The sequence below is a fragment of the Dromiciops gliroides genome, chromosome 2 (assembly GCF_019393635.1).
Source record: "Dromiciops gliroides isolate mDroGli1 chromosome 2, mDroGli1.pri, whole genome shotgun sequence".
In the NCBI taxonomy this organism is placed as follows: domain Eukaryota; kingdom Metazoa; phylum Chordata; class Mammalia; order Microbiotheria; family Microbiotheriidae; genus Dromiciops; species Dromiciops gliroides.
This window is the reverse complement of record NC_057862.1, coordinates 71,578,490-71,606,243: the sequence shown is the minus strand read 5'-3', so window position 1 is coordinate 71,606,243 and position 27,754 is coordinate 71,578,490. Positions and strand designations below refer to the sequence as shown.

The 27,754-nt window shown below is 39.2% G+C and overlaps 1 protein-coding gene across 1 annotated transcript in view; it reads right to left on the bottom strand.

The window, feature by feature from the left end:
* WDFY4 (WDFY family member 4) overlaps positions 1 to 27,754 on the bottom strand; it is a 346,483-nt gene that overhangs the window by 276,646 nt on the left and 42,083 nt on the right. Inside the window, 2 exon segments of the mRNA XM_043980868.1 lie at positions 7,648 to 7,741; positions 17,416 to 18,029. Coding sequence (XP_043836803.1) covers positions 7,648 to 7,741; positions 17,416 to 18,029 — 708 coding nt within the window.

Below are 27,754 nucleotides of genomic sequence, written 5' to 3'. Positions count from 1 at the left end.
TCAGGAGTACCTGAGTTCAAATCCGGCCTCAGACAATTAACACTTGCTAGTTGTGTGACCCTGGGCAAGTCACTTAACCCCAACTGCCTCACTAAAAAAAAAAATAGTAAAATGAGGTTTTGGACTCAATGCTTTTCAAGGTCTCTTTCAATTCTAAACTTATGACGAGGCTATGCTATCTGTGGGATTCTGGGAAAATAACCTGGACTCTCAGAGCTCTAAAACAGAGGTATCAGAACCCACCAGCTGGCCAGCAAAACTCCCAATGCAGGCTGAACTAAATTAAAATATAATTGGGAAATATTTACCTTAAATAAAAATAAGACACAACATAGATGATGTTAATTTGTGGTTTTCTAAGTCAATATTTTGTCAGGAATCTGTTTCTCATTGAGTTTGACACCCAGGCCCACACCACCACTGACCCCCTGCCCCCATACACTTTAGGAAATTCTGTCATCATATAAACTGTCAAGAATGTGCCAACTTATATTTGTAAAATTGATGTACCTGGTTATTTCCAAAAAAATAAAACCACAGCTGACAAGTCCCTATCATATACCTGTACAAAATCAAGATGGGGCTACAGGGGCAGCTAGGTGGCACAGTGGATAAAGCACCAGCCCTGGATTCAGGAGGACTTGAGTTCAAATCTGGCCTCAGACACTTATCACTTATTAGCTGTATGACCCTGGACAAGTCACTCAACCCTAATTGCCTCGAAAAAAAAATCCTGGGCTACATCAAGGAGAAGGTAGACACTAATAAATGATGATGCAGAGGTTTGGGAAATGAAGGAGAGAAGCTGAAGGAATCCATATCTCATGATCCTCATCTTTTCAGTTAAGAGACCAGGTCATTTTTTTAAAATCTGAGGATGGAAGTGGTTAACAGAGAAAAAAGAAGAAATGTCTTAAGGAAGCCAATGTGGGAAATAAGGCTTCTTAGTGTGTGAATAGTATGTGAAATCAGGCCAACTTCCTGGCTTTCTCTAGCAAAATTCAGGAGCCCTGGATCAAGGATTAAGAAATCCATTAATAGAGTTCCTTGGTCTTGAAGAATTTTCAGGTCAAGAATGACAAAAGGCCAGAAGGTCAAGGGATTCTTGGGCAAGAGTGAGACATTAAAATGCCAAATCATAGAAAGGAAGATGAATATAAAGCCAAGTGAAGTCAGAGTCCAGAAGGTGGCCCCAATAATGACCAAGAGTTAGTGTGGTACTCACAAGAGAATGGGAGAGGTAGGATTAGAAAGTAGAAAAGGAAATAGATAATGCCATATTTCCTTTTCAGACATTTAAGATTGGAGGAATACTTTGTGTATATGTAATGTGCCTGTATCTTTTCCAAGCATTTGACAAAGTGTCTCATGCTATCTTTGTGGAAAATAAGAAGAGATGTGAGCTAGAGGATTGTACAATTAGATAAGTTTTGAATTGTTTGAAGGGCTAAGAATCAAAGAATCGTCATTAATAGTTCAACTTCAATTGGACAACTGTCCCAATATTCCCAGATCTGGTTTTGTCCCTGAGCTGTTTCATAACTCTTATAAATAACTTGGATAATAGTATAGATGACATCTTTCTCAACTTATCAAATAACAGAAAGTTGACTCAGTAACAGAATCTAGATCCAAAAAGATCTTGAGGAGAGAACAAGGTGGGTAGTTAAAGTGATGTGAATGAAAAATTTAAAACATACACAAAAGAGATCAAAAGGAATTTCAGATGGGGATACAGGCAAGCAGGACTCTCGTTCATTTTAATATGCATTTTAATTATGTGATAAATGTTCAGTTTCACATACAAAAAGAATCTTGACAAGTTAAAACATAGGGCAAAATGTGGTCAAAGGAAATTATAGGGATGAACATAAAGTCTTAAGCTTAGATTTTAAAATCAGCTTCACAAGTACAAAGTAAAGATATGCATGACTAGAAAGTTGCCTGAAGAAAGATCTGGCATTTGAGTAGATTGTAAATGTGAGTCAATAGTATGATAGAGCAGATATGCAAGCTAATGCACTTTCAGAGGTGATTAAGAGGGCCTGTAGTGTTAAGGACTGGGGAATTGATAGTTATGCTGAATGAATGAATTAAATAAATAATTAACTAATTGATCAATCGATCAATCAATTAATTAATAGGCCCTTATTAACTACTTATTATGTAACAAGTATTTCACTAAGGGCTGGGAATACAAATACAAAAGCCAAGAATGCAAGTCTTCTATCCTCTAAGCAACCCAGTCATACCCTAGGTAGGAATATGAGAGTTGATTTAATCAGGGTTCATAGTTTTAAAACTAGAGGGAGTTTGGGGGTGGAGGTAGAAAGGAAAGTCAGACAGGTAGGTGGCACAGTGGATAGAATGCTGGACTTAGAGTCAGGAAGACTGAAGTTCAATCCAGCCTCAGACACTTACTTTGTGACCCTGGGCAAATAATTCGAATTCTTTTTCTTTTTGGGGAGGTTATATTTCTTCAACTGTTAAATGAGGGGGCAGCTAGGTGGCGCAGTGGATAAAGCACCAGCCCTGGATTCAGGAGGACCTGAGTTCAAATCTGGCCTCGGACACTTGACACTTACTAGCTGTGTGATCCTGGGCAAGTCACTTAACCCCTATTGCCTCACTAAAAAAAAAAAAAAAAAAAAACGAAAAGATATATGCTAAGAGGCTGGAGACGAGGGATCTGGAGAGGAGGGAGAGAAGAGAAGCTTGGTTAGGACTTTCCAAAATAATGTTCTGGTGGAGGAGGCAGTCGCCAATCAAGAGAGAGAGGCCCTGAGGCAGATGTTTCTCCATAGCAAAGTCTCTGGTATAGGTTAGAAGGTTAGTGAGGAAGTTGTTGGGGATGTGTCCAAAGAAGAGTGTTGCCTTCTGTTCTGGGCACCACATTTAAGGAAGGATATTTCTACACTAGAAAGTGTCTTGAAATGTCAACTATTAATGTCAAAGGGCCTTGACTTTATGTAGATAAAGTTCAGTCATTCAAAAAGGGGATGTTTAGATTGTAGAAGAAAAGATTCAGGGAAAACATCTCCAAGGATGAGAAGATGGAATTGGCTTGTTCCACTTGGTTCTAGACAACAGAACTTGAAGCTGTGGGTGGAATTTACAAAAAAGGGGGGGGGAGCCAATTTAGATTCAATGTAATAATCATAGATTTAGAACATAGAGGGACCTCAGAGAGAGGCACTCAAGTCTAGCCCCGTCAAGAAACTGAAGCTAAGAGGTCCTCTTGAAGTCTTGGGGGGGGGGCAGCTAGGTGGCGTAGTGGATTAAAGCACCGGCCCTGGGTTCAGGAGGACCCAAGTTCAAATATGGCTTCAGACACTTGACACCTATTAGCTGTGTGACCCTGGGCAAGTCACTTAACCCTCATTGCCCCACAAAAAACAACAACAACAAAAAAAGAAGTCTTAGGGAAATTTTTAGCCACAGACAAAATCGGCCACATTCTGGTGTTCCTTTAAGTGGGGCTACAGGCCAAAGACAATGATAATAAATGAGAACTGCCCCCCCCCATTCACAACCTCGAGGTGGAACCCAACCCACGTAAAATCCAAAGCTTCAGATTCTGACTCAAGGTTCTGGCATCTTTTAATGAAGTATGAAATTTAGAGCAATTCAAGAGGACATAACCTAGCAAATGTACATTGAATCTTGGTGTCTTCCCTCTGACATTGGATAGAGAGATATAGCTGGAAAATTGCGTAGGGGCCAAACAAGCCACTGCTCTTATTTTACAAATGAGAAAACCAAGACTCAGGTAAGCTGACTTGTCCAATAGGTAAGTGACAAGTATTAGAGCCAGGATTTGAATCTAGGTCCTCTGACTTCAGAGCCAAGGCTCTTTACCCTGGGACTTTGTTGTCTCAGTGTATGTATCATGCCTACTTCAATAGGACCCCTACATTTCAGAAAATATTTTCAAGTTCATCTAAGATTATAAAGGTTTGGGATGGTTTATCTCAAAGCACCAAAATAGATATCTGAGTTTAATAAATAATTGCAACTCAGAGGCAGGGGAAAGAGTGAAGTACAACATCAAAGATCTGGGTTCAAACCCCAGCCCTGTTATTGACCGTCTGTGTAACCTTGGATGAGTCATGTTCACCTCTCTGGAGTTCAATCACTCCAATTACAAAATGAAATGAATTAACTGGATGATCTCTAACCTTCCATATTCCCCTATCAGTGAGGAATTCATTGTGTTTGCAGGTCTTGACATAAAGCCAATGACTTTCAAATATGGGGGAAGAGAAGAGGAATAAACATTAATATAGTGCCTGCTCTGTGCCAGGCACTGGATTAAGTACTTTTACAAATATCTCATTTGATCCTCAAAACAACCAGCAAATACTATTATTATATTATTATCCCCACTTCAGAGTTGAGGAAAGTGAGGCAGACAGAAGTTAAATGTCTTGCCCAGGATCATACAGCTAGTAAGTGTCTGTGGCCCGATTTGAACTCAGCTCTTCCTAATTCCAGGCTGAGAACTCTATCTAACACATCACCTCTTCACCAGCAATCAGAAACGACTTTCCTAAAATTCACAACAACAAAGGCCACAAACTACAGTGTAAGTTGAATTACACTCATCACCAGAAAGCACTAAATTAAAAATAGTCTCCATTGCTCCAACCAAAGCATCTTTTCCTCATGGGCAGGCAATTCCTATCTGCTGACCTTACTGAAAAGAACTCTCATCTGAGTCCACATGAGTTATACCATTCTAGGGCCAACATGCCTCCTCGAGAACCCAGCTGGATACTATTCTGCCTAGTGCCCAATCAGCAACACTTGCTGCTGAATTCTGACCAGTCTAACGGTTATTCCTGGTGATGATGTAAGAGGCCAAAAGAACAGCTGGATTTTCAGCTTCCAGGAGGAGCCCACAGTGCTGGCAGTTTGCAAAATAACCATTTAAGTCATTAATGGTGTAAATGTGATTTGGCTATCAATGAAAGAGAACAAATATTGGATCCCCTCGAGGTCATTGCATGAGTTCCTTTTTAAATGACATCTGTCCTTGAAGATAACATCTGTTTCTTATCAAGGGGTAGGGGAAAAATAGTTAGAAGAACATTTAAGTAGTAACAAGTGAGACGGAATGTGGAGAATGCTGGAAACTTTGACAAACATCAAGAAAGGAGATGGGAATTTTACAGCTTTCCATACTTTTAATAATACTGCCATCTACTGAGAGGTTGCAGATTTCTTTTTCTATACCTCATATGTTATTTCGGTCTTTTCCTGTATGGCTTTGTATCTCATTCAATTAATTATTCTATTTATTGTTATGAGATTTCCCCCCCCTCCAGAAATTAATTACTCTAATTATCAAACTTTTAATAGCTGCTGATTTGGCATATGCAGAAAACAGTTGAGAAAGCCGCACCCTCCATTTTCATTTGCATATTTGGTAAGCAACCTGATTTTTTTTCCTAAATTGCTTATTATGATTTTAACAGATGAAAAACATTTTAATCAAATGGAACCTCTATTTGCATGACTAATTTTTCTAATTATGGCAGCACATTTGAAAAACTAAAGCTCACTTAGGCAGATCCTAGATGATAAGGACCCTCAGGATATACCTATATATGACATATGTGGTCCTTGCTTCATCCATCTCTGAGCTGGAGCTTTTTTATTTCTTTTCCCTTTTTTTGCAACATATTTTTGTATACTGCAGCCAAAGTCCAAGACATAAACTTTAAGATGGGGGGGGGCATAGCAAATCTGAGGTTTCTTCCATCTTTAAATCTCTGACCCTATATTTAAGTATGATGATGGCCCAAACACTGAATTGGCCATTTGAATCCAGGCTTTTTGGTTTTTTTGGTTTTTTGGTTTAACTGTTTAAATGCAGCTTGGATAACCCTTGGGAGCAGAAGCCCATTAGTCTGTAAATTAAGAGGGCACTGTGACCCATAGGAATTAAGTGGTTTCATTTCCAAGAGCCAAACTTCACCCAGAGAGCCTGGGATTGTTTTATGAGACCTAGCAAGACCAGATTTGAGGGCTAATCTATTTTTATTTATAGCTATATGATTAAAGCAATCAATCCATAATATAATCATTCCTTCTCATGCAATGTTTAACAATAAAATGTTTGTTTTAGGCTGAGGGATTTAGGAATTAAAAGGTATTCTAATTATTCATTATCCACACTGTCTTCATCTCAATCCCCACTGCTCTCTGCACAGTTACCAATGATCCAATTGCCAAGTCTAATGTCCTTTTCTCTCTTTTTATTCGTTGGTGATGTAATTGGGGTTAAGTGACTTGCCCAGGGTCACACAGCTAGTAAGTGTTCAGTGTCTGAGGCTGGATTTGAACTCAGGTCCTCCTTAATCCAGGGCCAGTGCTCTATCCACTGCGCCACCTAGCTGCCCCATAATGTCCTTTTCTCAATTCTCATCCTTCTTGACCTCTCTGTAAGCTCTGACAATGTCAAACACCTTCTTCTCCTGTATACTTACTCTTCTCTAGATTTTGTGACACTGCTTTCTCCTGTTTCTCCTCCCGCCTATCATAAAGAACACTCTTCAAGGTCCTTCACTAGACCTTTCTCCAGGTCATATCATTTACTGCGGTACCCTCTAAGAGTCTTGTTTCCTGGGCCCTCTTCTCTTTAGATGACCTTTCTTGGTGATCTAATTACTCTGGGTTCACTTATCCTCTCTATTGAGGTAATTCTCAGATCAGCACACACAGCACTAACCTCTCACCTGACCTCTAGTCTCGCATTGCCAGCTAATGTGCCTATTGATCATCTCCAGCTGGATGGCATCTCAAACTCATTATCTTTCTTCCCAAGCATTTCCTTCTTTCCAGCTTCCCTACTACTGTTGAAGACACCAACCTTTTCCCAGTCATGCAGGCTTGGAAACTCCATGTCATCCTCAATTTCTCGTTTACATCACTTTACAGGTCTAATCTGTGACCAAATCATGTCATTTCCATCTTCTTGATATCTCTCACATATGGTATCTTCTCTTTACTCACATAGTCACCACCCTGGGACAGACCCTCATTACTTTATGCCTAGGCCAACAGGCCTGACCACATCACCTACTCAATGGCTCCCTACTACTTCTGGCACCAAATACCAGTTTTTGGAAGCCCTTTACAATCTGACCTTTCCATACCTTCCTAGTCTTCTTGCCTTTTACTCTCCTTCATATACTCTTTCATGCAGAAATTCTGGCTTCCTCGTTCCACCATGTACAAGTAAGGAATTCCAGCTCAGGGTAAATTCCTAACTCCAAGTAACACATACTCAGTTGGCTTGTCAGGAAGCATTTTCTGACTATGAACCTTTCCCATGGTGGTAATAATAACACTGCATCACTAACTGAATGATCTTTTGACTGAATGACCTTAAAGCGGCCCTTCCAATTCCAGATCCCATAATCCTTGATGCCTTTATTTCTTCTTCTGACAAAAAGTGTTTGGAGACATTACTCTGCCACTGTCTGTGGCAATGCTCGTGTAAGGGATTCTGTTGAAATATCTTTCAGAAGGATTTTCCAAGGATTTATTTTGTAGGGGTTCAGAGTAGGGGGGTGATGAAGAGAAGAGAAATATAAGTAATTCATTAGGCATGACAAGCAAAATATCTTGGAACAATTGTACCTGTGGGTGATCTTCATGGTACAGGGAAGGAAGCAGCCTGAGCATGATGCAGATGACCCCAGGGTGCATGATGACAGCATCAGCATCATCCGTCCTAGACAAAACAGAACAAAAAAAAATGAGGAACCCCAGCAAAAGCCCATAAGGGGAACTTCCTTTTCCTCTATTTGTTAGAATCTGAGAATCATCCCATCCAGGGAGCCCCAAATGTCTGCCAATCATTCACTCTTTCCCAGTGAACCAGAAGGTGAATTAATGGCATTTTTAAAATAAAAACAAAACAAAACAAAAAAATGGAAAGAACTTATATGTCCAACCATGGGGAAATGGCTGAACAAAATAGAGTATGTCATTTAAAGAAAGGCAGCCTCGGAGGGAAGAGGAAGGATGTGTCCTTTCTCTGACACATCCTGACTAGGTGAAGTTGGGCAAATTGCTTAACCTCTCAGAACTTCAGGTAAAGTTCTCCTTTAAAGAACATATGCTCTTATGCATTAGTAGAGACTCAGTTTTCTCACTAACAATTTCTCTACACTCACGCCATCATGGAGCCTGACCCAAAAGAGTACAATGGAATAGTATTGTTCCATAAGAAATGACAAACAGTAACTACATCCATATGGTGATAAAAATAACAACAGCAAAATATGAAAAATAATAAAAAGAGATTAGAAGGATCCATGAAAACAAATAGGGCATTTTTGTTGAAAATAACATATGCATTACCTGCCTTTAAACTAGGGGGTTTTAAATTGGGGTCTGTGGGCTTGTTTTTGGCTTTTGAAATGGATTCATAACCATACGTCAATATAATTGGCTTCCTTTGTGATTCGATGTATTTACTTTTATGTATTAAAATTTTGTAGGAAGGGTCCATTGGCTTCTTTAGACTGTCAAAGGAGTACATGACACAGTAAAAACTATGAACTCCTCATAATGAATATCTATTTCTGTTGATAGTTACTAAGTATGAATTCTGTTAAAGTCTTGTTTTATGGACTGACAAATTAGATAAAGGCCCCACCTGAGCTATCAAGGTCCAATTTGTGAATATCCCATAATCTGAATGATTGGCTGAATTCTGCCCTTCTCTGTCTTCCAAATCTGGCTGAGTTACTTCAGGAAAGTCTCTCTCTGAATTTTATTATAGCATCGTGACATGAATGCTGCACTGGGGGATGGAAAACCCGTATTCCTGATTGAGACACTTCTTAACTACATTCCTATGGGCAAACCTCTAACTTCTGAGACTCTCAGTTTCCTTGGCAGTAAAATGGGGAAGATAATGCTTGCCTTATCTACCTCTCAGGGTTGCTATGTGGAAAGTGGTTCAGAAACCCTGTAATGCTAGAGAAATGTAAATATCTACTAGTTACACTACTAAAAGATAGAACATTTTAAAATAAAACAAAACCACCATCACCACAACAAACCTGACTCTGTGATAAGAATAAGGACTGTTAATGAGACCTTGTATCATAAGTAGCAGCTATTCACATTTAGAAATTAGACATAATAATAAAAAGTACCATCATACTTTTCAGCCCTTGACCATGACTGTAAGTCGCTGTCTGACTTACTCTGTCTTCTCCTTTTTTGTTAATTAAACCTTAATCTTCCTCAAGCAGATCTATTTCTAACTGCATGTTAGTATTTTTTCTTTAATTGCTTATAGTGCCAGAGTGTTTTCCTTAATATTTATTCTTCCAGATTTATTGTATTTCAGGGACTTTCTGGACTAAATAGGTTTTGGAAAAAGTAACCAGGTCTCAGAACAATTTCTGAGTTAAAAGCTTCTGATTTATAAATGTACTTTGGAAGCTCGGCCCACATTTTGTGGACTATATGATATGCTAGAATGTTTCTATAACTCTGCTCACTGAGGAGCAATAATTAATATAATTTTGAACTCCATTTATTCAGCAAATATTTGAGTACTTACTATGTAAGAATAGAATATAAATTCCTTAAAGGCAGAGATTGCCTTACTTCTATCTTTGTAACCCCAATACTTAGCACAGTGCCCATACATAGTAGGTGCATAATAATTATTAATTGATTACTTAGCATCATTTTTCAATCACCGAGGGAGGATAAAAAGTACAACGTTCTCTTACCACACCATTTCACACTATATTCCAGCCATCTTGAAACCACTAAATGTTCCTGTATCTAGTCCTTCCCTCTCCCACCTTTATGCCTTTGCTAAGACCATAACTTATAACATCTTTACTTGTTACTTACTAATTACATCCTTCAAGCAATGTCCCACTCAGGTGTCCCCATTACTGTACCACCTTTTCTATTTAACTTGGGCTTTCTTTTTCATTTTCACTGCAGTTATTCAACCATCTGTCTTTTTGCCCAAAATTTGGTTTTTCCTTCAGGGTAGGGATTATGTTTTATCTAGAATAGTGATGTATGTGGTAGAAACTTAGCAATGTGTGATAGAAATTCTATGATTTTAGGGATTGTAAAGAATACCCAGGTGAAGAGACTCCCTCTACGAATACTTAGCTGGCACTTTCTATGCAGATTATCTCAGAGAGCTTCTGAGAGCACTTATGGGCTAAGGGTCTTACCCAGGGACATGCAGTCAGTATGTGTCAGGGGTGCGATTTGAACCTAGATTTTAACTTAGCTCCAAAGCAAGCTCTTTATCCACTGTGTTGTGGTCAACTCTGTCAATTGAATTGAATTGAATCCATGATCCCAGGGAGTTTACACTCTAATTAGGACAAAATATATCCATGTGAAGATAAGTAACATAAGACAAGAAGAGATATCACAAGGCTGTGATGGATGGACTAGCCGCAGAGAGTAAATGCCATGAGTCTGTACAGGGAGTAATTGGGATATGGTGGTAAGTCCAATGGGAAGCCTTCATGGAGGAGACGGAAATTTGGGTAAGCCTTGAAAAATTCATAGGATTTGGATAAGCTGAGGAAAGAAGGAAGACCTTTCAGGCCAGGGAATGTTGTTGCAGAGACATGGAAATGGGAATGTATATTATAATAGGAACTGAAGACCAGAAGTAAGAATAAATATAGTAATAACGGACGACATGGAGATTAGTGTGATGGCAACAAAAGATTCATGGAAATGGAGAGGGCAGTGCAAGACAGCTGTAGAGTCAGACTTGCTCGAGACGGTATCCTTGCATACTTGGCTGGAGTTATAGAATCTACCCTATGCACAATGAAAACAACTCATAGTTTTTGAGTTGGACAATAACTTTAGTTGATGAAGAACTCCTCATACTTACTGGGAGAAGAAGGGATTTATAGGGTTATTTCCTTAATAAAGTAGTCTCACATCACAGACCATAGAACCAACCTTTTAGAGAGATTACTTTTAAATCCAATTGTCAGGGGGCAGCTAGGTGGCACAGTGGATAAAGCACTGGCCCTGGATTCAGGAAGAGATGAGTTCAAATCTGACCCAGACACTTGACACTTACTAGCTGTGTGACCCTGGGCAAGTCACTTAACCCTCATTGCCCCACGCGAAAATAAAATAAAATAAAATAAAATTGTCAGATATAAAGAGGCTTATATAGCATGACTTGCCCAACCTCATGGATTGAAGAAAGAGCTGTGAATAGAAGAAGGGATGGTACTCAGTGGACTTTGAGTTTCCTTCCAGTTCTGGCATTCTGCAATTCCTATGGAGACTCTGTACCAAGAAATATTCAATTCATTGCAACATAGATTTATAAACCACCTACTCTGTGCATGGCACTATGCTAGGTGCTAGGGAGTTAGTTACAGACAAATAAAAGCATTGTCTGACTTCAGGTATTTTCAGGAATACAACCTAGATAAGCAAAAACAGGAGGAATCAGGAAAGGTTTTGAGTAAGACTTCAAGCATTTATCAAAGGCCTCCTAGATGCTATGCGCAGCATTAAGTACTTAGGATATTTAAAAACCAAAATAAAACAAACACTGTCCCTGCTCTATGTTTCTAGGTAGTAGGGAAGGCTCCTGGAGAAAAGAACAGATTTGTTATGTGGGAGAGAGAAGGTAACTGATGGAGCAAGGTCGTGGAAGAGACAGATATGTATGACTTAGTTACAGATAACACAAATAACTCAGTGCAAAGTCATGAAACATATTGTGCGTGCCAACAACAGAATCTCCAGGCCATCAGTGGGCACCACCATCACTGACCAACATGTGAAAAATCAACTGCAGAAGAAAAGGCAAGTTTCTTTATATAAGAGGATAAAAGCAGGGAAAGTCCCAGTTATTCTTAATCTCATTTCTAACATTTTTTTAACAATAAAAAAGAAAGTCTTCCAGGGAGAGCTAGGAAGGGGGGGAAGGTAGAATTTGGAAGCCTCCAGCGAGAAGCCAACCTCCTGACTCTTAGTTCCCAGGCTTCCAGCTGTTCACTGGTGCTTCTACTTAGGAAGAAAGACAAAGAGCTTTATAGACACAACACACCACCCAAATGAAGCTTAAGGGCTATTAACACAGCTAATCCATGGGAAGGCAGCTGGAGCTGCTATTCTAGAGCAGTGGGGACACCAGATTTACATCAAGTTTAGAGTCAATTAAAACAGTTTGAGCTCCCCTAATCATAAAAACTACAAGGAGAAAAGGGTCTGCCTCAAGATTTAGGGCACTGGCAGGGATATTATTCAACATAATGGGGAATCTTGGTTCAACCAGTCATAGCATTCAGATCTTCTTACCCAGTCTTTATTATCTTTCTTTAATGAACACACCAATCGGAATATAATTGACTCTGCAGTTTCCTGTATGAGGGCATGGAAACTACCTGAGTTTGGTTATGGGGGAAAAGAGAAAGGTGCTAGCAAAAACCAGGAACAAAGATTCATCAGAAATAAATTTATAAGGGGCCAGCTAGGTGGTGCAGTGGGTAAAGGACTGGCCCTGGATTCAGGAGGACCTGAGTTCAAATCTGAACTCAGACACTTGGCACTTACTAGCTGTGTCACCCTGGACAAGTCAGTTAACCCTCATTGCCCCAGAAAAAAAAAAAAAAGATAATGCTTTAGAATTAGATTATGAGCTGAATAGCAATGACCACAGGGACCACAGGGTTTTAGATATCATCTAAGCCAACCACCTCATTATACGAATAAACACGCCCAGGCCAGAAAAATAAAGTGACTGGACCAAAGGCACAAAGCTAATAAGTATCAAGGCCATAATTTGAATCCACAACCTTTAATGCTATATCCTCACAAAATCCTAAAAACTGAGAGCTCTTTGCTATTGTCTCAGTCAAGAAAATTCTTAACCTTTGGACAGAGGTGTGCCGCTCTCTGTCCTAATTTAAATTGTGTATATTTCCAGGTAAGTCCTAGATTTCTCCATTCCCCTTTTCTTGGCATAGAATAAGTATACAAAACAAGTATACCAAACCCACCAACTCTGGATTATTTATCTGTGAGACAAATATCAGGACATAGGTAATGGTTAGATAAGAGAAGTGAGGAATTTTTAAAAAGCACTATTCAGGAAGCACCAGAAAAGGAGTTGGGGAAATAAGAGATCTTTTTTGGAACTAGATCCTTGAAGAGGCAATTACTGCCTCCAGGTTCAGTCCAAGTTTTCTATTCCAAGAAAACTACAGGGACCCAACAGCCAATCAGTCTTTTTCTTCTCTTTCTTAGCTCCATGCTCCTTTTCTCTCTTCCACTTACCCTCCCTGTGTCATGGCTTTTTTTTTCCAGCTCAGCACATTAAATCCAGGCTGGGGCTGAGGACACCCTATGGTCCCTGTGGTCATTGTTCATGCATTCCCTCCTTTTTCTACAATCTGTTCTCTTTCATACATATGTCTTTTTCAAAATTGTTCTGTGAGATTTGAGTCTGCCTTCAAATATAGGTGGTGCAAAAGATGAGCCTCAGACACTTCCAAGCTGAGTCACTTTGGACAATCCCTTAAATGTGTTTTGTTTGTTTGTTTTTGCCTCCCTCTATGTTCTCATCTATAAAATGGAGATGATCATAGAGTCTACCTCCTAGGTTTGTTGAAAGGATCAAGTGAGATACTTGTAATTTGTAAACATTAAAACTCTATATAAATGCTAGCTATTATTAGTTCAAAACATTCTTAGGGTTGAGTGAGAATGCTTGTTTCTCAGAATTACAAATCCCAGAACTCCTGTCAGTTCTCAAATACCTGTTTATATTAAGGTAGAAAGTTTCAGTGCAGACTCTGCTCACACAGTAGGTGTTTATTATACAATGAGGTAAATTGCTATTATCCTACCCATTTCACAGCTACTCTTGTGGAAAAGATGGAGAAATATGGCCCAGACAAAAGAACAATTAGAAGGCATTGAAACTGGTTGAATGGACAGACCCAAAGAGTAGTCTAGTCAGTCATGAACAGTTCAAAGTAAACTTGGAAGGAGGTCTCCAGTTGCTGGGAATTGTGGTTGGCCTTGTACTATTCAGCATTTTTAGTAGTGATTTGGAAAAAAGTTGATTCACAGATAACTTGAAGCTAAGAGGGATTGCTAAAACACTGGGCAAAAGAGTCAGGATTCAAAAAGACAATGATAGAGTAGGACACTGGGATTAATCTAATACAATGAATTTTTTAAGGAGAAATCATCACCGTCCAAAACTTATAAGGCTTGCTGAAAACTCAATTCATTCTTTGATTTTATAAAATGATCACTAACATCTCTACCATTGCTGAGATTCTATGATTCTGAAAAATTAACATATACCTAACTTTGGAAATATTTAATTTAAGATTAAAAAGCAGAGCAGTCCATTCCTATAACAATACCTTCATTATAAACAAATTTTTTTCCTCTTGGCTACCAATGACATAAGACCAATCCAGTTGATACTTAAGGTCTCAGTAAGACTTTAATGTTAATAGAAAAAATTAATTTAATCTATCAAAAGAATCTGAATTCTTTTCTTGTCCACACCAACCAAAGGTGCATTTTCTAGCCTCCTAAACTAAAAAGATAATGGTTGGTTTTTTTTTTAAAAAAAAAAAAACAGGAGTTTTTTGTTCTTAATCAACTTAACAAGTAGAAGATGGGAAATATGTTCAGATTAATTCTAGTCTGAACAAGTCTGGAGGGTTTAGTGGACTAAAAGTTCAATATGCTAACTGGATCTTTAGTTGCGCTATTAGGCATAGTTTCCAGGAATGGGAAAAGTTAAGTCCAGTCAGTAAGCATTTTAAATGCCTACTATGTGCCAGGGTCTGTGATAAGTACTCGGGATACAAAGAAAGGCAAATAGAGAGAGAGAGAGAGAGACAGAGAGACAGAGAGAGAGAGAGAGAGACAGAGAGACAGAGAGAGAGACAGAGAGACAGAGAGAGAGAGAGACAGACAGAGAGACAGAGAGAGAGAGAGAGAAGAGGAGGGGAGGGGAGGGGAGAAGAAAGGAAAAAGAAGGGAAGAAGAAGAGAAGAAGAAAAAGGAGAAGAGGAGAGGAGCTCACTGTCTACTAGTAGAGTGCACACAAACAACTATGTACAAATAAAATATATACAGGGTAAATTGGTGATAATTGACAAAGGGAAGGCACACAAAGGAGAATCAGGAAAGGCTTTTTATATAGAAGGTGGTGCAATTTTAGCTGGGACTGGAAGGAAGTCAGGAGGCAAAGACAAAGCAGAAGACAATTCTAGGCATGAAAGATAATGAGGGAGAATAGATTAAATGAGGAGGGAGAGCATTCTCGGTATGTGGGATAGCCAGTGGAAAGGCAGAGCAGGGAGATGTGTCTTGTGAGAGGAATATCAAGGAGGCCTGAATCACAGAACACCTGGAGGGGAGTAAGGTGGAAGAACATTAAAAAGGTAGGACTGTCCTGTGTAGTGCTGAGAATACAAATAGAAGTAGAAAGGCAGTCTCTTATGAAGGGCTTTGAAGACCCAATGATTTTGTATTTATTACTGGAGGTGATAGGCAACCACTGAAGTTTTTTGAATAAGGAAGCAACATGATCAGACCCGTACTATAGGGAAATAAATTGTTTACAACTCAGTACAATCGAAGATACAAGTCAAGAAAAAAGTTTTATTTCATCAATAATAATAAGCCAAGGAGGAAAGGGCAAATCAGGACAATTAGGTGGCACGGTGCATAGAGCACTGGGCCTGTAGTCAGGAAGACCTGAGTTCAAATCTGACCTCTGACATTTACCAGCTGGGGGACACTGAGCAAGTCAATTAACCCTCTTTGCCCCTCAGTTTCCTCATTGGTAAAATGAGCTGGAGAAGGAAATGGCAAACCACTTTAGTATCTTGTCAAGAAAACCCCAAATGGGGTTACAAAGAATCGGTCATGACTGAACAACAACAAGGCAGAGAAGCAATGGTTGAACCATATAAAATAGAAGTCTCCATGGGTCCAACAGCCTGGGTATCCTCTTTCTTTAAAAGTTCTAGGAAAAGCCAACAAATCAGTGGGAGAAGCAACAGGGGCAAAGGGTACTTCTCAGTTCTTTGCTACTACAAAAAGTGATGATATATTTGGGTATATAGAGGGTTTTTTCTTTTGTCATTGACAAAAAGGGGGTCTAGCAGTGGAAGACCTGGGTTAATGGTATAGATTTCTTAGTCGCACTCTTCCCATTAATCCATTTTGTTTTCCAGAATGGCTAGCTAAATTATCAGTTCCACCAAAAATGGATTCGAGTCAATGAAATAATAAGCACTTATTAAGCACTTACTGTGGACCAGGTACTATTCTAAGTACTGTGGAGTGAAATTTAAAAAGCTGAAGGGGGCAGCTAGGTGGCACAGTGGATAAAGCACTGGCCCTGGATTCAAGAGGACCCGAGTTCAGATCCAGTCTCAGGCACTTGGCACTAGCTGTGTGACCTTGGGCAAGTCACTTAACCCTCATTGTCCCGAAAAAAAAAAAGAAAAGAAAAGAGAAAAAGAAATAACTTCCTAAAAATCATCACTGTCCAAAACTTATAAGGCTTGCTGAAAACTCAATTCATTCTTTGATTTTATAAAATGACCACTAACATCTCTGCCATTGCAGAGATTCTATGATTCTGAAAAATTAACATATACCTCACTTTGGAAATATTTAAGATTAAAAAGCAGACCAGTCTATTCCTATAACAATACCTTTATTATAAACACATTTTTTCCTCTTGGCTACCAATGACGTAAGACCAATCCAGTTGATACTTAAGGCCTCAGTAAGACTTTAATGTTAATAGAAAAAATTAATTTAATCTATCAAAAGAATCTGAATTCTTTTCTTGTCCACACCAACCAAAGGTGCATTTTCTAGCCTCCTAAACTAAAAAGATAATGTGTTTTTTTTTAATATAAAAAGATATCTTCTCAGGGAACCTGTGCTGACCATTTAGACAAAGGTCTAGTCATCTTTTAAACTCAAAACAACAAATATTGAATATGGTATTTAGCTTAGTAGAAAAACAGTGGAATGATAATACCAGGTAGAGGTTACATACAAAAGAGATTATAATACAAAGAACAGAATAACATTTGAGATCATAGCCGGTAGTATGTTAGAACTCAAAGCAGTCTTAGAGGTCGTCTCATTTAACCTCCTCATTTGGCAGATGAGAACACAATCCTGAGGTACAGTGACATCTTCTCATCCCATTAAAACTTTTATATTCACAGTCATTCAAGTTTACTGAAAATCCTCTTTGTGTTAAAGTTAGCCCTAGAAAATTTTCATCTTCAGTTATCTTTCCAAAGAACTGACCTATTTTTTTTCATTAATGGGATTTAAGTACCGTTTTAGAATCAAGAATCAAAGACTTACCTGTCGTCCAGATCTGGCCACACCTTCATGACCAGTGGCCTCAAGCTGCCCTTGTCAATCCTGGAATATCCATCAGGCGGAATCGGCATGTTTTTCTGAAGATCTAAGGCCACTTCTTCTGCTGCTCGCTTCCATTCCTTCAGGCCATTCCCCAAGTGAAGAGTACCTCTGGCCATACTATCAAGAAAACTCAGAATCTGGAGGCAGCTCCTCAGTGCAGATGGGAATGCTTCTGAAGGGGAAAAGGCAGCATTCAACAATTCTGTAAATGTCCTGGTTTTCTCAGTGATAAAGGGGTGTGGTGAGGCTTCCCCTTGCTCCTGAGTTCCAAAACAGCCCAGTGAGCAGAGGTCTTCAGCCAGCTTTTCAAACAAGTTATTTCTCCTGAAAAAGTCACCATTAACTGAATCCAAATGTAGAGCTGCAGTCATGGCCAAGAGCGTGTAGAGGACAAGTTCCATTGTCTGGCTGGGGGTGATTGGGGCCCACGTTTCCAATGGGGGGTCCTGAAGAGATCCTTCCATGTCAGAGAGAAGAGACAGAAGGCCATTGAAGCCACTGGAGGTTCTGAAAGCTGATCGACCTTTAGGGTTCTCCAGTATTTTAAGGAGAGACTGTAATATTGGAAAGAGAAAATTTAAAAAATTAAACAAGGGTTAAACAAAGTCCTGGGGATAAGTTTTGGCAAAAGTTTTAATGGTTGCTTTTTGTAAAAAAAAAAAAATCAATTGACCAACAAACATTTCAGCAAAACTCTCAGTAGGTTAGCTGTCTCAGACTTGGAAAGAGAAAATTGAATAAGGGTTAAGAAAAAACCAGGAGATAAGTTTTCCAAAGATTTTCAATTGGGGTGTGTGTGTGTGTGTGTGTGTGTGTGTGTGTGTGTGTGTGTGTGTGTTTTGTGGGGCAATGCAGGTTAAATGATTTGCCCAGGGTCACACAATAAGTGTCAAGTCTCTGAGGCTGGATTTGAACTCAGGTCCTACTGAATCCAGGGCTTGTGCTTTATCCACTGTGCCACCTACCTGCCCCACCACATACGTTTCTTTTGTTTGTTTGTTTTGTGTTGTGTTTTTGGCAGGGCAACGAGGGTTAAGTGATTTGCCCAGGATCATACAGCTAGTAAGTGTCAAGTGTCTCAGGCTGGACTTGAACTCAGGTCCTCTTGAATCCAGGGCTAGTGCTTTATCCACTGCGACACCTAGCTGCCCCCCAATATACATTTCTGCAAAACTATCACCAGGCTAGCAAGCTGCAACCTCTCAGTGTTCTTGTCAACTCTTTAAGACTCAAAGTTACAGAGAATGTGCTAATCTATATTAGCAGAGGGAGTTGACTCACCTAGGAATTCCCTATTTCAGCTAAAATCACAGGTCTAGTTCCTATTCCTATTCCCTGGACATCCAACACTTCCCAACAGGAGAGCAAAAAATGGACCTAGAAGGAAAAACAGCCCAAAGATAATCTATTGTGGGAATACTTTCATTTTTTTTTTGCTGGGCAATGGGGGTTAAGTGACTTGCCCAGGGTCACACAGCTAGTATGTGTCAAGTGTCTGAGGCCGGATTTGAACTCAGGTCCTCCTGAATCCAGGGCTGGTGCTTCATCCGCTGCACCACCTAGCTGCCCCGGAATACTTTCATTTTTCATCAAAAATTTCAGTTTGCATATAATCTACCTTTTAGCTTCTAAGGCCAAATGGATTTACATGGATAATTTTGTTGCATCAGATTGCCAGAATTGTAGGGGATCTTTCATAAAGTCTAATAATCTCATTTTTCCAGATGCCAAAGCTGAAGCCCCAAGAAAGACTCAGAATATCTTGTCAAATCCCAACATTGTCCACTGAACCACAGGGTCCCCATCTGGGAAACATGAGAGTCAATTATAAAGATCTTTAAGGTCTCCTTTGCGTTCTACTATTCAAGGAACCAATGGTCCCTGTTTACCATGTTACTTTCATGTATAATAGTGATGAAAATGATGATCATGATAGCATTGATACCTCTCCATTTCCCACCAGCTATGCTGCTTTTGGACTTCCTTGGACCTCTTCATGATTCTTTCCTTTCTTCCCCAGGAAACTCATCGCTGAGAAATCTCATTACCCTACAAGATGGACTCTTCCTGGTACTCACTTTTCAGTCCCTTCTGCCCCTCAGATTGGACCATTTGGATGGAGGGCAGGGTCATGGGCTACAGACTTTTATTTAAGAAGGAGGCTCTATATAGTCTTCTCCCCATTTCCCACAAGCTATACTGAATTTGGACTTCTGGGTACCTTACCTCCCTCTATCCAAAACCTCCCCCCTCCTTCCTCTTAGCTTCCTTTTGTGTGTTGTCTTCCCCTATTAATTTGTGGATTTTCCATGGTTGCACAGCTAGTAAGGGTTTGAAGCATTTACTAGAAGTTGACTCTTCCTGACTCTAGGTCTACAACTCTACCCACTGTGCCATCCAGCTGCCTAATATACAAATATAAAAGGTGGACTAAAAGTCATGATGTTTTAATAACTTTTTGAAAATTATTTTTTCTTTATGTTCTGCCATTTGATATTTGATTTTTCACACATAATGTAAATTCACTAGATACTGCATATACTGCTATTATATTGTAAATTGCAACCAAAAAATAAAGGAGTTATTAAATTTTGAAACCCCTTCATGACTTTTGGCTCACCCTGTGCATATATACTATCACATACATAAATGTATGCATACCTATATGTATATATGCATTTATGTATATGTATTCATGTATGTGTATAATGCATACATTCTTGAATCTTTAATCCATTTGAGTCTCCCTAAGAGGAAACACTACCCATCCCAGATGAAAGCAAGTACACTTATCATACACAATAAGCAACCAAAGCACCAAAAACAAAGCTGATTTTAAAAGCATCCTGTAGTCAATTTTCTGAATGTTGATGGATTTGTGAAATTTCTTTCCCTTTCCTCAGAAAACCTCCCTCACATTTAAAAGGTGAATTTTTCAATTTTTATAAAATATTCTTCATATTTTATGCATTCCTAAGCAATTTCAGTATCCTAAGTTACTATTGGCTTCAGTTTTCTTCCTTTTTATGGTGGAGGAAAGAGGGGAATAGAGTCTCTCTCTTTCTTTTAATTGTTGGCATTGCTTGATTTATTAAATTCAAAAGTCATTATCTAAAATGGGGGGTAACCTCATTAGAACTTTGACTGGTCTATTACCTCTTGGAATGGGGCTAATTTCATATCTGCAGAGTCATAAAGTAAAGACTTCAAAATCTAATTACAAAGGTTTAATTTCCACTCAACTAAAGAGAAACACTTCTATCATAAAGGAAAATAAATAATGTGCTACTTAGGGAAACAATTTGTCAGAAATGTGGAGACCAGGCAGGGGGACTCTACTCCTGTCATTCCATTTTGCATGATAATGCATCAAATGGGGTGGTAAGTCTTGAGCAGGGAGTAAATTTAATAAGTTAAAGTTGAAATAATCAGCATAGGTTTGACATACTTCAGAAAAGGTCAGTGTTAACCACATTTCCTTGGGCTCTAACTCAGTTACAATTTAATCGCCTCTGAGTTAGTATTCCTCTAGCTTGAATCTTTAAAACTGATGTCTACTGTAAACCACAAACTTAGTTAGGGATAACAGAATTTATTTCACATTCCATTATTTGTTATTCCTCATAATTTTCCATGTGTCATGCTGGAAGACCGGAGGGGTAATCAAATTAAACTCAGAGTTTAACAGCTAAATATATATTAGCAAATCAATCTGAATTTGTGCATAACACAATCATGATCCCAAAGGCTGAGGATAATAAATTCATTTGCTTACATTATGTTTTAACCCAGTTATCATTTGTCAAAATTAGATGGGGAAGCTGCATTTGTTGCCATCTTTGTTTGGAAACTCCACTCAACTTAAAAAAAAACAAACACCAAAGACCCAACTTTGTTCTTTCTTCTGAGTAGTTTATTCTTCAGCAACTGCCTATTGTATGTTGGAGGGCACTATGCCCATGTTAGAGTAATCTTCCCTCTGGTCCTTAATTCTTCATCAGAAAGTGCAATTATATGTTTAGCAGTTAAATCTAGAAGAGATTCATTCGCCTAAGGTCCTGAGGGTTTTCACCCCATGTTGAATTAGCCCTCAACATTCTAATTTTGCCAAGCTTAACTTTGCCAAATTTAAACCTAAGGCTTATTGTATTAAATGCATTAAAGTATGAAAAAGGATCGATGAATTATCCTACCTGCATACCTTACTAGCCAGGAATAACAGACATTGGGGGAAATAAGGCCCGCTAAAGAAAAGAAGTAATATCTCAATCATTTAATCCATTCTTCTCAATGAGTACCCATGATAACAGCTGGGTTGACATTTACTTCTGTTTTATAAATAATGAATTTGCCAAATAAATTGGAAAGTCCAAAGTAATGGTGAAGAGAATATTTTAGTAATGTGAAGGAATAAACTCTTTTCAAATATTCTTCAGCAAATATTTACCCAGCCTCTACCATGGGCAAAGCACCATCTTTATGGAATTTATAGATCAGTAACCTTCAAGTCCTTCAAAGCAAATGCTTTCTTAGAAACAAATGAATATTTTATTCATTTTAATTTTTATCTTTTAATTCAAAAAGTCATCTTGGATGTGACATTTTCTTAGATTAGGTTAAATTCCAGTATAAACTTGAAAGCAACCCCAGACTCTGAGTGGTCCTGGCACTCAGGGGTAATTTCTTGTATTCTATCTCATAGCTATCCCAGAATTGCTAATCACTTCAACAACATCTCTGGTAGTAGTTATATGGCTTTTACTTCCAATGAGAGAGAAAACCCTGCCTCAAAAAGCAATTCATCTGACTTGGCTTTACAAATAGTTCATTCTTTCATTGTGTTTCCTATAAGATACATTCCATCTCCAGTCTTTCTGCCTTTTCAGAGGGAGGCTGTTCCCTACACCCAGAATTCTCTCATTTCTCATCTCTACCTGTTGGAATCTCTCACTTCCTTCAATGCTCAGTGGCACCTCCTTTGTGAGAACTTTGCAGATTTTTCCTAATTATTAGTGCCTCTCCTCAATGACCTTGCATTTTGTATCCATTCTCTATTAATTTATCTATAGCCAGGTGAATTCTGCTGATAGAATATAAACTCTTTGAAGACAGACACTATTTGCATTTGTGTACTTGTATACACAAATGTGCCTGGCACATCATAATATTGGTGAATAATTAATTGATTGATTCAGACATTATTTATTTATTCTCCCACCCACTCCCATTATAAACAGTGAGGTTTTATATTAAGTGGGCTCCTAATTTTACAAAGAAAGACATTCAGACAAGAAACAAGACACCTAATATAAATCACAGCATCCTGGGAATGGATAAAACCCCTCCAGCATCTGCTCACAACCCTCCCCAGTACTGACATTGCAATTCAAGTCTCTGGTCCAACCTCACAGCCCTGATGCCAGCTCTGACTCCCAAAGACAATATAGCTCCTAAAGACAGAGAATCAGCTTATAACTTCAGAAAAGTGAGACCCAACCAGAAAAAAACACAACAAAAACAAACTCTCAGTCTCTATTTCCCAACTTCAGTGAAGCTCCCAAGACAATTTGCAAACAAATGTAGACTCCACATCTAATTCTAGCAAATGATAACTGAGTTAAAACATATCTCAGTAGCAAGTCGGGCACTTAGGGAGACACATTAGCTCTGGGCTACCATTACTGCAAAGCAACAGGAATGAGCTCAACAGCTCCCTGGCGGCCTTCCAGAAGGAACCGGCCTCCCTCAACACCCACATGACTGGGCAGTGACTTCAACATGGGGAGAGCTCAGTAGCACTGAGTATAACTCTGTTAAATAATCTTAAACAGTATTTGTCATTTATGGTCTCTCTTGATAGCACAATTCAGAAACGATATTAAATCTGTAAAACATCCTAATGACTTTGTACATTTCTAATTCTGGATATTCTATCATATTTCCCAAGGGCTGCCTCTCGATTAAGGTATCTGTGGGTTAGTGAGCTAACAATATACTCACTTAAGGAAATGACATGTCCTGTATTCAATTTTGACAATAGAACATCCAAACCAAGTAAGACAAAGAGATCCCATCTCCATTTGAGCATCGTTTTTGGTTTTGGTTTTTTTTCAGGGCAATGAGGGTTAAATGACATGCCCAGGATCACACAGCTAGTAAGTATCAAGTGTCTGAGGCTGGATTTGAACTCAGGTCCTCCTGAATCCAGGGCCAGTGATTCATCCACTTTACCACCTAGCTGCCCCTGAGCATCATTTTCAAAGACAGATGTGAAACCCTTGGGTTTAGCCAGTACATTTGAAAATGACTAAACTTAGAGGTCATGGTTCATCAGTCCCCAGCAAGAAAAGTGTGGTAGGGCCCAAATTGTACAAGAGAGAATTTTTTTTTTCATCTCCCTGGGCCTATGTAACCCCAGCACTCAAGTTTGGCCAAACACATATAACTTTGCTGAGTTTGTGTCCCGGTACTTAATTCCTTTTTGTTTTCACCATCTCTGTGGAAATATACTATTTAACTTATCATTCCCAGTAGGGTAGTAAATGTAGCTTTCTGATTAGTCTTTTCCAAGTATCAACTACAGAACTGGCGTGGAGTTCAATGGTTAATGGAACTGGGGTACAGGGGACCACCCCCTATAATTCAGAAAACACCACTGGTGAGAGCTAGAGCAATTTGCAGAGACCTTAGATACTCTCAAGCACTGTAATGTAACCAGAAAACCCATGGGGGAGGAGACAGAGAAGAATTAAATCCCCAGCCTTCATGCAGTAAGGGTCAGGGTAGTCGGTATTCCATGTGACCCAAGTATTCAAAAAGCATTTATTAAGTGCCTACAAAATGTTCCAGGCACCATGCTACGAAAAATGAAACAGGCTGTGGCCTTCACGAAGCTTATAGTTCATCCCTTTAGGCAAATTTTCATACACAAAAGTGATTTCTCACTGGAAAAAACATTGACTGAAAGCTCAGCAGGATCCAACAGTGTGAGATTCATTAAAGGAATTCATAGACTTGCAGAATCCAGAATAAAGAGGAAAATAGTTTCACTCTGCTCTGTGATGGTCAAAACAGGAATGGAGGACTGTACACAGCGACATTAACAGAAGGGTGCAAGACACAATAGAAAGTAAGCACTTTGGAGGCAGTAGCTCTTTCCTGTTTCTCATCCCTAGTGCCTAGGACAATCACATGTTTGGTACTGAATAAAAATAGATGCTTGTGGGATTGGATAGAATCCAGAGAGAGGCAGCTTGAATGGGGAAGTATGACAAAAATATTTCACAGGAAGATCAGCTGAAGTAACAGGATATTGGCCTGGAGAGGAGAAGACTCAGGGGCCCTTAAAGAGAGCTCTCTTTATGTATGTGACAGATTCAATTTATTCCGCATCACTCTAGACAGCAACACTGGGAACAATGGGTGGAAATCACCAGAAAGCAAGTTTCTATTTACCATAAGGAAGGATAGCCCCATAATGAAAGCAGTCCAAAAATGGAAAGGACTGTGGTGTAATAAAAAGAGCATTGGTATTGGAGTCAGAAATCTTGGGTTTGAGTCATAGCTCTTGTGCATATATACCAGCAATGCAACTCTGAATAGTCACTTTACGCTACTTCGTCATCTATCAAGTAGGGAGTATGTTACTGACATTACCAACCTCACAAGGCTGTTGTGAACAAAGAGCTTTGTAAACCTTAGCCTCCTGACCTTGGATAAATAGGTCAGGTGACCTCTCTGAGCCTCAGTTTCCTCATCTATCAAGTGGAGATAATAACATATGTGCTACATCCCTCATAGGAATGTTTTGAAAGTCAAATGAGGTAGTGTATGTAAGTTATTACTTGTAAAGCTTTGTAAATGTCACTTATTAGTAACAATATTAATGCTATAGACCATTGATCAAAGAATAAAGGGAGAAATACACACATATTTACTGATATATTACAATTAAAATTTTGCATATGTGTATTCAAAAGAAGTAACTGGGTTATGACTAATTAATGTTACAAGGAAAATCTGAAATAATAATAAAATCAAATATTAGGCAGTAAGTCTGGGAATAAGAGTTGTAGGGGCAGAAATGGAATTTCTCTCTCTTTTCTATTCTTTTCTCTCCATGTCACATGAAAACAAATGTAACAAATGTTCTGTCTTTGAACAGCATGGTATACTGGCAGCTGCACCAAAGAGTCAGTCACTAGACCTGCATGCTAATTTTGCATTCTTGCCTGATATGCTGTGTGACCCTGGTCAAGTCATTTCATTTCCTCTATGTCTCAGAGGGTGTTAAATGGACAACAGGGTCATAGAGATTCCTTCCTTTTTTTTTCCTTTTCTTTTTTTCTTTTTTCTTTTGCAGGCCAATGAGGGTTAAGTGACTTGCCCAGGGTCAGACAGCTAGTAAGTGTCAAGTGTTTGAAGCTGGATTTGAACTCTGGTCCTCCTGAATACAAGGCCTGTGCTTTATCCACTGTGCCACCTAGCTGCCCCAAGATTCCTTCTAGCTCTAAACATGTGATTCCATTGTCAAAGATGATCTCAGTTTGCCCTCAGAAACAAATGCATCACTGGTAGTAAACATGAGAGGATATAGAACAGAAATGAATTCAACTCAGAAATAAAATACCTATTTTCAATCATTGGTAAAAAGCACAGTAATTTCTTAAAATTACTGTCGCTTTCCATTTGCAAAATTCTCTCTTTCTCTCCTCACCCTCCCTCAACCTTAGTCATTTACCAAGTCTTATGAATTCTACCTCTCACATTCAGCTCCTCCCCACTCATACATCCTGCACAATAGTCCTGGTCCTTGTCCCCTGGATTATTGCAGCGTCATAATGGAGCTTCTTGCCTCTCCCCTACTCTATAACAGAGGGGTCACAGAATACATGCAACCTACAACACTCCCAAGGGCTGTCTGAGCCAGATTAAAATGTGATTGAGCAATATCTAACAAAACAAAATACAATAACATATAGATAACATTACATTTTTAAACTAAATCAATACACAGTCTGCAGGGATTCTGATGTATAGATTAACGACCCCCTCCCCCACGTCTGTGGGACACCACCGTTCTAAACAGTCACCAAGTCATCTCACTAATGCCTCGATTTGACTGTTTCACTTGGTTATTCAAGAACATTCAAGAACTCCCTATAGTCTCCAGAATAAAACACTTATTCTTCTGGTACTTAAAATCCTTCATAGTACCTATGCACCTTCCTAGACTATTAGATAGATTCTTCTTGTCATATACTCTGTGCTCCTGACAATCCAGCCGACTTACTGTGCCCTGAATACCACTCTATATACCACCTTTGTGCATTCTCCCAGGCTGTTCCTGCTCCTGGAATGCCCTCCTTCCTCATCTCAACCTCTCAGAATGCTTAGCTTCCTTATCAGATCATAGCCCTAAAGCTGAAAAGGACCTGAGAGGTCATAGAGTCCAACTGTCTCAATTTACAAATGAAACAACATGTATAGAAAATGTAAGTGCCTCGTCTCTAAGGTAGTTTGAAAAATGGGACTTGAGTCCTGGTGCTTTGACTCCAGAGCCAATGTCCTTTTCATTGTGCCATTATATTCAGCTTATGAAACTTTCCCTGTTCCTCTTATTTGCTAGTTCTCTCTGTGTCTCTGTTTCTCTGTCTGTCTATCTGTCTCTCCCTCCCATCTCTGTCTCTGTCTCTGTCTCCTTTCCCCTTTCCCCTTTTCCCTCTCTCTCTCTCTCTCTCTCTCTCTCTCTCTCTCTCTCTCTCTCTCTCTCTCTCTCTCTCTCTCTCTCTCTCTCTCTTTCTCTCTCTCTCTCTTTCTCTCTCTCCTCTTCTCTGTCTCTCTCTGTCTTTCTGTCTGTCTCTGTCTTTCTGTCTATCTCTGTCTGTCTGTCTGTCTGTCTCTCATCTGCTTTGATTGTATAACCTTGTGCCTAGAACAATGACTTATGCATTGTTGCTTAGTCATTTTTCAGTCATCTCTGACTCTTAGTGACTCCACTTTAGGGGTTTTCTTGCCAAAGATACTGGAGTGGTTTGCTATTTCCTTCTCCAGTCCATTTTATAGATGAAAAACTGAGGCAAAGAGGGTTAAGTGACTTGCTTAGGGTCACACAGCTGGTAAGTGTCTGAGACTGGATTTGAACTCATGAAGATGAGTCTTTCTGATTCCAATCCCAGTGCCTTATCCTCTGTGCTACCTAGTTGTCCCTGTCTAGCACATAACAGGCACTTAATAAATACAGTTGGTTGACTGATTGATTCTTGACCATCTCCATTGG